General features: G+C 38.1%; 1 protein-coding gene across 1 annotated transcript; it reads left to right on the forward strand.

Annotated features, from left to right (window-relative positions):
* The first annotated feature begins 2,299 nt into the window (after positions 1-2,299).
* Positions 2,300-12,814, forward strand: plppr3b (phospholipid phosphatase related 3b). Its single transcript, XM_082156748.1, has 8 exons — positions 2,300-2,784; positions 5,105-5,208; positions 5,617-5,802; positions 6,770-6,899; positions 7,609-7,804; positions 8,029-8,086; positions 8,598-8,771; positions 10,743-12,814. Exons 2-8 carry the CDS (start codon positions 5,128-5,130, stop codon positions 12,009-12,011), a joined length of 2,094 nt encoding a protein of 697 aa, XP_082012874.1. The 5' UTR covers positions 2,300-2,784; positions 5,105-5,127; the 3' UTR covers positions 12,012-12,814.
* The last annotated feature ends 20 nt before the right edge of the window (positions 12,815-12,834 follow it).

Below are 12,834 nucleotides of genomic sequence, written 5' to 3' on the forward strand. Positions count from 1 at the left end.
GGCCAGAGGGCCATCGGGCATCTCTCCAAGCCTTCAGTGGCAGCAGCTTGCTGGGGGTTCACACTTTTTCCTCAATGCAACCAGAGTTTGTCCCCATATTCAGACCATCTGGAAGCAAGCAAAGAAAATTAATCTCAAAATCACTGATGCCCTAAAGGTAATTTAATAACAAAGTATAGCCTAGAGATTTATTTTTATTTTTATTTATTTTTTATTAAGAAATCAATACTTTTATTCAGCAAGGATGCATTAAATTGATCAAAAGTAGAAACGTTTATAATGTTACAAAAGATTTCTATTTCAAATAAATAATTTTATTTTGAGCTTTCAAAAAATCTTGAAAAAAATCCACAAAAATACTAAGCAGCAAAACTTTTTTCAACATTGATAATAATAAATGTTTGTAGCTGTCACCCCCCTTTTTGAGAATGTACATTAAAATGCACTATTCAAGCTTAAATGGTTGTAATTCAAGAATGCTTTGGAGTATAGACCTAAGTTTGTTTTAAAGGGAAAAAATAGCAGATTATTGCTGAAGTGAAATCACTTCAAAAAATTAAAGTATGAAAAAGTTATGGAAGTTTAAATTTACATTAAATCAAATATAATTTATTTAATATTTTTCTTTTATATAAAATATATATTTTACAAAATATGTTTTACAAAAAAATTACTATCAAATGAAAGCCATATATCTAACCAAGTTGTGTTCCAAATTTGAAGTTGATATCACAAAAATTGAAGTTCCCATGAGATTTTGTTTAGGCGTATTACCAAAAATAGCCACCGGGTGTCATTGAATTCCATTGAATTTAACTGTATGCATTCTAACATAACAAATTAATAAATTCCTGTCCAAATATCACTTCTGTCACAAAATATGGAACCTTGAGACTCAGACCTTTCTGACAATATGTGTTTTGTCAAGATTAGAAAATATTTTTATCATAAATTATGAAACATAATGATGCCCAAAAGGGGAGGAGCCTGATAAAATAATTTAGAGTGCCGTTTCTATGGTAACACAATGTCCAATTTCAAAACAGTTTTCACAGGATGAATTCTGAGATCGTAAACTTTCAAATTATACCTAATTTATGATAACTACTAAAATATGTAATGTAATAAAAAAAAGGCGATAAAAAAAAATATATATTTTAGAGGATAATATATATGTTATACTTTTTAGAAGATAATATTATTTTATATTTTTTTATTGACAAATACTAGATTAAATGTTTTATTATGAACTTTTAGCATGAAAACCAAAGTTTCAATTATTAAAAGTGTGTGCGTCGACTTTTTGTGACAAACGCCAGAACTCCTGTTATGATGTAGATTTTTTGAGGTGCACTCTTGTCATAAATTCATCTATTACTGTTCCTGCATAAATTGTAACAAAAAACAGTGCTGAAATATCTATTAAGGAGTCTTAGACCTTTCCAACAATATATAGTTTGTCATGATTAAATTAGGATTTAATTGTAATATACTATAGTGACGTAAACATAGGCGTCCCGTATACGGGACGGTGACAGTTAAGGGGTTGCACCAAATCAGCATGTTAGAATGATTTCTGAAGGATTGTGTGACACTAAAAACTGTAATGTAATGATGCTGGAAAATCAGCTTTGCCATCACAGGAATAAATTATTTTTTAGAATATATTAACAGAAAAGTTATTTTAAATTGTGAAAGTTTTCCACAATATCACTGTTTTTCCTGTATTTTGATGAATTAAATGCATCCTTGGTGAGAATAAGAGACTTCTTAAAAAAAAATAAAAAAAAATAATAATTTTTAATCTTACCGACCCCAAACATAAGAATGGTGTATCTTCTATATTAAAATGCATTTATAAATGTATGATAGGTGTTATTGAGGAAAGTGTTTGTTAATGTTATTAATGAAAGATAGGCTACAAATTACATATTACCAAGACAATTTGGCTTTTTATGGGGGTCCGCAGGTTTTATTTATATTGGCAAAATAAATACTGCATGAATCACATGTATTTTATTGAGTCAACTCTGAACTATAATGCATATAAAATGAATGCATGAAAATGAAAACTATAATGCAATATTGCAAATAAATGCACTATAACAGATTTGTGTCTTACATTCTTAAATCCATATTCATTAAACACATGCAATCCACATAGGCTAATTGTAATTTGGCTTATTCTGTGGTCCCCAACACGGCTAAAAGGTGTAAGACTACAGCAAACAGGACATCATGATAGGGTGTTCATGTGTGTTTTCATTCTGCATCAAGACATAAGTTGTCCAATAAACTAGTCCATACCATCTCCACTCCACCCTGTTCTACGTTACCTGTGCAATAGCATGCATGTTACCATGTTACCACTGCTGGAGGAGATCACAACAGATGCACAGGAATGCTGCCACACCTGATGACTACTGATGATGGACCGATTTTATAGTAAAATCAATTGATGCAGCTTCATGCAGCACTGACAAATCATTGTAAGCCTATCTCTATTCGTGGGGTCCTTCTGCTACTGAAGCCCCTCAGATATTGGATGTCAGTTGGATGTCAGAACAGCAGCTCAAGTGAGTTGAGGAATATTGTGGTTGGCTGAGGAAGGCAGTCATATCACAGGAGTTCGTGATTGCTCCGTGGAAAACGTGAGCAGAAAGAGGAATATGAACTGAAAGAGCCGCAGTATAACCTCGTGAAGAAGGAATAAGCTGGGATTTTTTATATTTTTTTCACTCAGGATATCTTTCTTTCAGACAATCGTCTTTTTTCGCAGTCAAGGTGAGATTTTTTCCTCAGATTTTTACCTGCATGAAGAACACAGGTCTGTCTGAATAAACAACACGTACTCCCGAAGCGACGCGACAAGAACGCTGCCATTATTATTAGATGTGGGAGAAAACGCGTGCGGGTACGGTCGCGTCGCGTCCTGAGGAGATGCAGTATTATTTCGATAAATGATAACTGAGGGTGTCGCAGTGACGCTGCTGTACGGCAGTTTTACATAACACACAATCTCAGTCTCACTTTATAGTATTAATCAAAATTATTTTAGCAGGCAAATGTATGTAAACGGCTATATGGATACTGATATCGACTGCAGGTCATTCAGTCAGTAGCCGTTATGTGCAACGATTCTCGCAAGGTTTCAGTTCAACTGACACCTGATCAATGAACCTACACCTGATAAATTCCTGAGTGATTAAAAATTCTTGCCATTTAATTCACTATTGCACTACTCACTATTTAATTAACTAGCTACTGTAATTCACTATTCGTGACAATCATTATATATATATATATACACATTGGATTTCTATTCTGTGAACAACAATCAAGGTGTTACATGTGACTGTCAGTCTAAATTTTCAGTGTAATTGAAATCATCATCAGTGACTTTTCTCATAATGTGTGGACATTAGCGTTACTGATCTAGCTCATTCTTATCTGATTTCATTATTGATTTTTCCTGGGTCTCTTCACTTCAAGTGTAAAATGATTTCGCCTTGACCGGTTGACGTTGCTTCAAATCTTTATTGACCTAACTATTGTTCTGCAGTGTTGTGGATACATTTTGCTTGGGTTCTTGCGGACAAACCAGGGTCAAAAAGTAGCAGTGTTGCACAGCTCACTCTTTAACCTCACTTTACCCCACAGATTTGTGTGAGAAACCCAGTCAAGTTTAATTTCCTTTCCCTGCAGTCAAAGCCTCTCACTGTGAGTATGTGTGAGCACAAACACAGTCTTTTTGGAGAGAACTTAGCGCCTATGGATTCTTCCTTAAAGTCACACACACACACACACTCAGAAATCTTTTGCCTGTGAGACATGCGGCTCATCGAGATAAACAGAGCTCCCACTCTTGAAAACAGGCTTCCTGCTAATTTCAGCAGAGCCTCGCTCACTCCCACTCGAGAGTTGGGAGAGTATCTTCAGGACAAGTGCCTTGTTTAGTCACTGTTGATTTGGCACGGAACACTATTCTCTCAATGCCTGCTCAAACAATGGCCCACATCAACATTTGTTCATTATGCTCTTTTGAGAATATTCAGAGAGAAGCTGTTTATTTAATATTTATTTTCCTCAGGCACACAGTCTGCTATCCATTTATTCAGGAGGGCTTCATTCTGTTTCAGATGAGAAAATAATAATTTGAACATTTTTGTGCTTGCCTTTTCCAGTGGATATAACCAATACTCACACATTTATATTTCAAAATATAATTAAATACTCAAATATATTACAGGCCAAATATTTATTTCCTCACAAATTTCTTGGATTTTTGGGGGGGATATTATCAATCTTAATATATTTCTATTGTGCAAAATATATGTAAAAAAAAAAAATGGTATTAATTTACCCAAACTTGATTTAAGTTTGAAAATGCTTTTTTAAATCTTAAATCAAATGAAAATGCCCTTTGAAGTACATTTTGATACAGGCCTGCTTATATAGACCTTATGTAGCCCCGCCCCTTTTGGGCACTGTGCTCATTGTGTTCTGTCTTCCGGTTTGCATTGTCATAGCATGAAGGTAAGATCTTACAGATTTATGAATGAACCGCTCATTTTAAAATCTTCCCAGTCTTCTGATATATCTTATGACATCCACTGCACTTAAAACATTACACTGCTCATGATAACTTAAGTTAACTCTACAATAAGTAAATCCAGGTAATTACTCTTCTACAGCGAAGTTATTGAAATATACAGATCTATCACAGAAACAGAAATTCAAAAACAAAACTCTAAAGATGGCTGTGCGCTTGTTTCTCTGGCGCATAAGGTCTATTATGTTATTCCATGTCTGTAATATCTTTATATGCTTTATATGCTATATTGAAATAAAAAAAATTGAGCAGCTATACATATTTAAGAAGCTATTAAGCATTTCTTTCGAATGTTACACTCACATCCACATTACACACATCCACATTTTTGTCCAATCAAATGCTCTCTATAATAAATATGTGGCACTCCCTAATACCGCCTACTTATTAGCATTAGTAATTAGCAAATCATAGTTTACGGCTATGATGTGCAGTAAATAAACTGCGCTTGTCAAGCCTTGGGGTCCTTCAAATGAACTCATGTGTTGACAGAATAACTTCAGAAGACCACCACCATGATGACTGCACGTGAAAAACTTAAGAAGAAACCACCCAAAGACAGTTTGACGCTGCTACCCTGCTTCTATTTTGTAGAGGTATACGTGCCATCAATTATTACCCATTTAATACTTCAATAGAGCAATTAATGTCTCAGGTGATTACATTACGCACTCCAAATAACTGGCTCCTCATTTTCTCTGAAGACATAATTGAAAATGCATAATAGCAGTCAGTTTGAGTGCGTTAGTGTGTATACCTTTCAACACACTGTCAGCCCTGGAGTACAGTACTCTGTGTTGACATTTATCAGCCATCTGCCACAGTCGCTCTACAGTAATTCAACTGTGTTCTGATGTTATGTGTGTGTATTATCAATCTTTAATATCTGTTTGTAGGCATTTTAGTACATTTTAAAATTGAAAAAGGCTCTTGCATTTATTACATTGTAATAAATTAGTAACTACCATGTAATTACACATACTCTCCCTCCCCTGAGAAAACAGCTACCCATTGTGGCATCCTCCATGGTTTCACTGTACTTCCTGGAACTGACGGATGTGCTCCAGCCAGCGCTGGTGGGATTCCGCTGCCATGACCGTTCACTCAGCATGCCCTACGTGGACAGCGGCGATGAGCTCATCCCTCTACTCATGCTCCTGAGTCTGGCATTTGCTGGCCCTGCTGCCTCTGTGAGATGATAGCAATCATGACAACTTATTGTATTTATATATTTCTAACATTTGAGACCTAACTAGTAGGGCTGTCACTTTATGTTCGAAAATCGATTGCACTATCGATTGGACCAACCAACCCAAGTTTCGAAAACGAAAATAGGGAATCGATTTTAACAGCCTTCTCTCGGAGCACGTCCAGCTCGTCACGATACGCCCGCAGCGAACGCGCGTCACACAGTAACTGCAGGCTCTGACAAACACACATAACAGCAAATTATACTTCTGCATAATGTGTCTCTTTTTACTACAAAAATGTGAATTCTGCCGGTATTCTTATGCATACAGATACAGATTCGGGCTACGGTCTACAATCGCATATGTAGGCGAAATTTGTTTGACATTTCTAATCGTAAACACAGCCATGTTGAAGCCTGCAGTAATGTTTTTCATTGATGTTATGGAAGTCCACTCTGCTTATTGTTTTTCGAGAATGTTCGGTCCTGTTTGTCATTGTGCACGAAACTTCATGCCAATAAATCATCAGAAATATTGCTGACTTGTGCACGTCTCAAGCGCCCTCTTTACGCTCGTCCTAATGCCTGTTAGTTGTCCGTGGATTTGCCTATATTTGGCGTTTAAAATGGAAACGTCTTTAGACATGGAAAATCGATTTTACAATCGATTCAATGAACACTTATGTCTCAAAAATCGAACAGGATTTTTTCACAAAAGTGACAGCCCTACTAACTAGTCAGGGTTGTTAACGTCAACTTGTGCACATTGTTCCAAAGAAAATAACATTATTTACCTTAAACGTATTAACTTGCTTCTCCAGAGAAAAGACACAACCTTAGGTTTAAGTTATATTTCTCTACATTTAATATCTGAAATAAGTGTACTATATTTAATTATCCTCAAATTATATTTAAATAGGCCAAAGTAAAAATTTGGATTAACAATCATATAATTCTTGCTGTTTCAGATCATGATGGGTGAAGGTCTGCTGTATTGTATGCAGTCCAAACTGAAGGTCCGTCCAGGGATTGAGGGAAGCATCAATGCTGGTGGATGTAATTTTAACTCTTTCCTGCGGAGAACTGTTCGTTTTGTTGGTATGTAACTATGTTTTAATTGTAAGGCAATTTTGTATTGCAAAAAGCAATGTGTTGTATGCTAAAATTGGCTGAAACTGAGGGCTGTGAGCTAAGAATTTTAGTGTGGATTTACAGTGTAATCCTGGTCTCCATTTGCTTTACACTGTAATTTTTATATTTTTAAAAGTAAATGTATTCTTTTGAACTGCATTTTGTGACTCAGGAATCTAAAAGGAGTTGTGTTGTAAACATATACTGATATAGCATTTTTATTGAAAGAAATTACTAGAAATCTAGAAAAATCCTTACAATTTGTACAATGTGTGAAATTAAATGTTTTATTAACAAAGTTCGGGAGGACCACATTCTAATCAGTATGATTGGAGGCATATATATATATATATATATATAGCCGACTCACCTCCGTTCCTCGACAGTCTTTTCTGCATCCCTTCGCCACCCGACTCCTCACTCTCAGCTGGTTCCTATCCCAGATACTCTAGGTTTCGGGCCACATTCCGAGCTCGGAGCGCTCTCCCGGACAGCATGCGCCAAATACGCATACTCTTTTACTCTATCTAATTATTTGTAAGTGTGAACTTGTGAAATCCGAATAGGAATGATGCAGATGAATATTATGTAACATGAGTCATGCACAGAGTGTTACATGGAACTGATGAAATTAATCATCAATGTTGTATTCCTCATGATCTGTCTCTCCTTGTAGGTGTTCATGTGTTTGGGCTTTGTGCAACAGCACTGGTTACTGATGTCATCCAGCTAGCCACTGGCTACCACACACCATTCTTTCTCACAGTATGCAAACCCAATTACACTGTCCCAGGTGTATCCTGTGACAAGAACCCTTACATCACCAAAGACATTTGCTCTGGCCAGGATCAACATGCTATTGTATCGGCCAGGTAATTGAGTGTTTTGCTACAAAATTACATCTAATTATGTGATTAACGGTGATTACCTTCAACCTTGTACAATCACCATTTTCTTTTTCCCTTTTGTGATTGTCTTCCAGTAGAGCACTCCACAATCTCCCCCCTTTTTAAAAAAAAATCTAAACATTTAACATTGACTTCTTCTGCATATCTTGTGTAGGCTTACTCTAGATGTTTGCTTTCCTTTGTGACAGGAAAACCTTCCCTTCCCAGCATGCAACCCTCTCTTCCTTTGCTGCGGTTTATATTTCAGTAAGTCTCTTCGAAACAGTGTTAATTAATGTGTTTACTCAATGTTTACTGCAAATACTGTTTGTATATAAACCTAATAGGCTAGTTTTGTAAATTCCTAAAAAAGTATTTAAAAGAGAGTATTTAGTACAGTTTAAAGTGATTGTCCTTTAGATAGAAATAATGAACAACCAACATAATACTGAATTGTTCTTTAGATGTGCATAGAAAAGACACGGCACATGCACTGACACATGTGATAGATTTCAACACTGCTCAAATTTTTAAGACATTTAAGGGTTGATTTAATATGCTCAGTTGCATTATGTTCGCTAGATTAGTGGAAGTCTAATTATAAGTAAGCACTTCACATTTCTTGGTACTAAGCAGAATCCACTTCAAGCGACAGACATGGAGATAAGTTGTTACTTCTTCCCACCTTGCGCTTGTCAGACTGTCAGAAGCTGTAAGCCAGCTTGTTATTAATTTACACATGACAGCTGGAGACCTCTGCTGCTCTCTACTCTTCTAGATGTACTTCAACTCAACAATCTCAGATAGCACCAAGCTGCTCAAACCCGTTCTGGTGTTTGCCTTTGCCATTGCGGCTGCATTGACGGGACTCACTCAGATTACCCAGTACCGCAGCCACCCCATCGATGTGTATGTTGGGTTCTGTATTGGCGCTGGTATTGCTGCGTACCTGGTGAGTGAATGGTTTTCTGATGTCTATTGTATCAGTAGTGTAGTGTTTTTGGACAGCCATCCCCCATGTAATGTCATGCCATGTTGCTAATGAGCTTAATGTGTTTTACCCATGTAGAACATGTTCCTGCATCAAAATCATTGTTGGTTCTGGCGCAACATTACAACCAATTAATCAGATTTTAGTGTTTTGGGTTGGGCAAAACCTGGGGATAGGGACTTCAACAACATTCAGCAAAATATCTGTTCCCTCAGGATTAGGGCTATGACAGTTTACATTTGACATTTGTTAATCCTAAAAAAGGATGCAACTTAAATTGCATTCAAGCAATACATTTGACATGTATTGCCTTCTAAGTAAAAGAGATAATTGCTGATTGGTAAAGTCATTACGTCACTGCAGCTGCCGTTAGAAGCTCGAATTCCCATTAGAAACCTGAGACTCGCGCTTAGGACTTGCGTATTGGCTGGTCTAGCCTGTAAAGTAAGCTTGTTTAACACTATTTGGGCATAAGAAACAACATTTATGAGACAGTTCTTGTCAGATTTTGTTGCTTATTTGAAATATGTTATTTATTGGTGAGTTCTGCAAAAAGTTTTTGCGATTTTAGGATTCCCCCATTTAAATAGATAGGACTTGGTCTTGGATGCCCCGAAATAGCTGCCTGGAGGTGTTGCAAATATGGCTGCCGAGTGGCTATACAGGCACACCTTTTGATGGAGACGTTGATTGAACATTGATCCAGGAATACATTGATCCTACTTGGCTAAATCAAATTTCTGGATAGGTTTTCAAACTGTTCCCGGAGCCTCCCCAACACTGCACATTTTGGTGCACATCTGCTTCCTGGACAACACTAGGAAGACTGTTCCAGAGTTTAGGTGCTAAATAGGAAATGGATCTAGGCTACTGCCAGTAGTTTATTTAGAAATTCTAGTTATTATCAACTGGCCAGAATTTTAAGATCACAATAAACATGAAGGACTATATTGCGTTAAGAGCTCGCTCAAGTACTGGGGAGCTAAACCATTTAGTGCTTTGTAAGTAATTAGCAAGATTTTAAAATGTATACAATGTTTAACAGGGAGCCGATGCAGTGTTGACGGAACTGGGCTAATATGGTCATACTTCCTGGTTCTAGTAAGATCTCTAGCTGCTGCATTTTGGACCAGCTTGAGTTTGTTTATTAAGCATTCAGGGCAACCACCCATTAGAGCATTACAATAATCTATCCTTTAGGTCATGAATGCATGAACTAACTAAGAAGTTCATAAAGTCATTACTGCTGTGCTGTTTGGAAACATCTGGGGTTGAAGCTTTATTTCTTGTTAATTTAGCCACTGTATCAAATAAAAACCAAGGGTTGTATTTGTTTTCTTCTAAGAGGGTCGAAAAATAATCAGATCTAGCAGTTTTTAAGGCCTGTCTTTAAGCAACCATGCTCTCTTTCCACAAAATGCTCTCTATTTTTCTGGCTGCTCTCTTGAGGGCTCGAGTGTCAGAGTACTCAAGTAATCAGCTGATGAGTTAATTCAGCCAGTTTACATAAGGGTGACACCCAAAATGTGCAGTCCTGGGTAGGCTTCAAGAATGGTTTGAAAACACCTGCTGTAGCTTAAACAGTATCAGGGGTAGCCTATGCTGTTCCTGGAGGGTTACCATCCTGCAGAGTTCAGCTACAACCCTAATCAATACAGCTGGTAACCAAGGTTGATTACCTTACTTAGAAATTACATGCATGAGTGTTGATGCAGGATTGAAACTGAAGTTTGCAGGAAGGTAGCCCTCTAGTAGTAGGGTTGACTACACCTACAGTAGAGCATGGAACAAAGCCATTTTGATACATAAGGAATGCAGAAATGGGGTATAATATATTAATGCAATCTAAGTCACTTTGGATAAAAGCATTAACCAAATGAGTGACTGTGATTTTGCCAATTAGAATTATGGATCCATTCCATTTTATTCCAGGCTTTCCATGCTGTTGCCAACTTCAAATCTCCTGAGGACACTGTCATCCCTCAACCCCCTCCTCTGCAGAAGGATGCTTTGAGGGCTCTGGCCCAGCGAGGTCATGACTCTGTCTATAACAAGGGCCATGCCTCTGAGAGCAATGAGGAAATCACATCACCAGCATCTCTAGATGGGTTGAACCGTCCTGTGCAGCGAGAGAAAACCTCATTGGGAAGCTTAAAGAGGGCCAGTGTGGACGTGGAGCTACTGGCGCCTCGCAGTCCAATGGGTAAAGAGACCATGGTAACCTTCAGCAACACATTACCCCGTGCTACAGCTCCAGAGGAGCCAACAAGGCGTCTGGTGACAGTACCTGTTCCTGTACCAATGGACCCCATGCGGTCACAGCAATTAGTATCTGAATGGAAGCAAAAGTCAATGGAGATGCGAGGTGGCAGCTTGCCCGATGAGGACACCAGCGAGCAAGGCTCAGACGGGGGTGACGACACGACCACAGAGGAGGACAGCGTCCATTCTTCAAATTATTCGTCTGTTCCACAAACTACCAAACCAGTTAACCCACCTGCAGGTGCAAGAGTAGTGATGCCCCCTCGTCCCCCTGGGCAGCCAGTCCCCCCGCCTGTATCCCCTAAAAGCGCCAGCACTCGGGCCAAATGGCTGTCCATCACTGAGAAAAGTGGTGCTAATATTCCAGTTATCAAGGGAGGAAATCAGCCTCGGATCATGCAGGTCATTGCCATGTCAAAGCAACAGGGACTCCTGTCTGGATCAGCAAAATCCTCTGAGACTTCATCCTCCTCTGGTACCTCATCTATCACGGGCACAGAATCATCACCCAATCGCTCGGAACGTGACAGCGGTTCAGGCATCATCACCGTTGATGCCCATGCCCCCCACCACCCTGTAGTTCGTATGACCTCAAATCCAAATAACCCATGGGAGTGGAGAGGATCTTGTGATGGAAACATAGCTGAGTCATACGAGCTCAAAAACCTCAACCGTGAGAGTTCCCGCAGTTACCGCCATGTCAGGAGCAGCTCTCCTTGTTCTTCTGCCAGTGAGGCTGATCACGGGCCACCCCAGCTCCCTCAACCTCCCCAGCCACCACTTCCCCCTCAACTCCCACCTGTGGGTCAAATCTCAGAGGGTCGCAGTCTGCGCCGCAAGACCCCTCTAGTTTTGCTGGACAGAGAGGGCAATCAGAACCACACTGAACAGGAAAACTACTACAGAAAGCTACAAAGCGGCAGGCATTTCAAAGAGTGACCATGTGCTAACACTTTTTTGTCTTTTAGTTTTAAATTATTTACTTGATTCTATGAGGAATATCTGAATGACCGGATTCACTACACTTTGAATCAGTGGAGCTTTCAGGAGAGCTTTCAGGAGATGCTGCTTCTGACGACTTAAGAGCACAATGGTTTTACCCTCTGAGGGTAAACCAAACTATAAAAATTCATCATAAAAATTCCTCTCAGCTTTATTGTATTACATTATCTTTATATTCTTAAATTCCTACAAGGCAGATTCGGGTTTATTTATATTGCTGCTCTTTTTGTTCATACTTGACTTACATAAACGTGTGACTGAGATGTCAAGTTGAATTTATGTGTATATGTGTTTATGCACGATTGTTTAGTGTATGTTGTAAAATGAAAAAAACAAAACAAAATATTGCCTTGTAACCTTCATGGTGAAAACCAAGTTAAAGTGTTTTGTTGGCTCTTTATGAATGATAATTGCTTTGTAAAAAAGGTAATGTCCTTCATTCTGCATCTAATTGCTGATACTGCGTTCTGGACACTTTGCAAATCTACTAAAAACATTCTGTGAAAAAGCAGTGGAAATATGGAAGCACTTTGAATAAGCACTTATGAATTACTTCATCTCTTTGTGTGTTAACAAGTGAGGTGAAATTGTATGTATGTCAGGTATTCCAAAGGAATATTAGACTGAGCTGGACTATAAGGAAAGTATTTTTAAAAATTCATAATTTACCTTACAGCTTAATGGAGTACACATGAAGAATTTACTGCAAGTCCCACATTGTGTCACAATGATAATTTTTTCCCCAAAATATATATATATA

This window comes from Leuciscus leuciscus (genome assembly GCF_965113295.1).
Source record: "Leuciscus leuciscus genome assembly, chromosome: 23".
In the NCBI taxonomy this organism is placed as follows: domain Eukaryota; kingdom Metazoa; phylum Chordata; class Actinopteri; order Cypriniformes; family Leuciscidae; genus Leuciscus; species Leuciscus leuciscus.

What these genes read in the sequence shown, in the direction of transcription:
- plppr3b (XM_082156748.1), top strand. Translation starts at nt 5,128, where the DNA reads ATGATGACTGCACGTGAAAAACTTAAGAAGAAACCACCCAAAGACAGT. An exon ending in CATGCTATTGTATCGGCCAG is followed by an intron (nt 7,805 to 8,028) that starts GTAATTGAGTGT and finishes CCTTTGTGACAG; the next exon opens with GAAAACCTTCCCTTCCCAGC. An exon ending in CTGGTATTGCTGCGTACCTG is followed by an intron (nt 8,772 to 10,742) that starts GTGAGTGAATGG and finishes ATTTTATTCCAG; the next exon opens with GCTTTCCATGCTGTTGCCAA.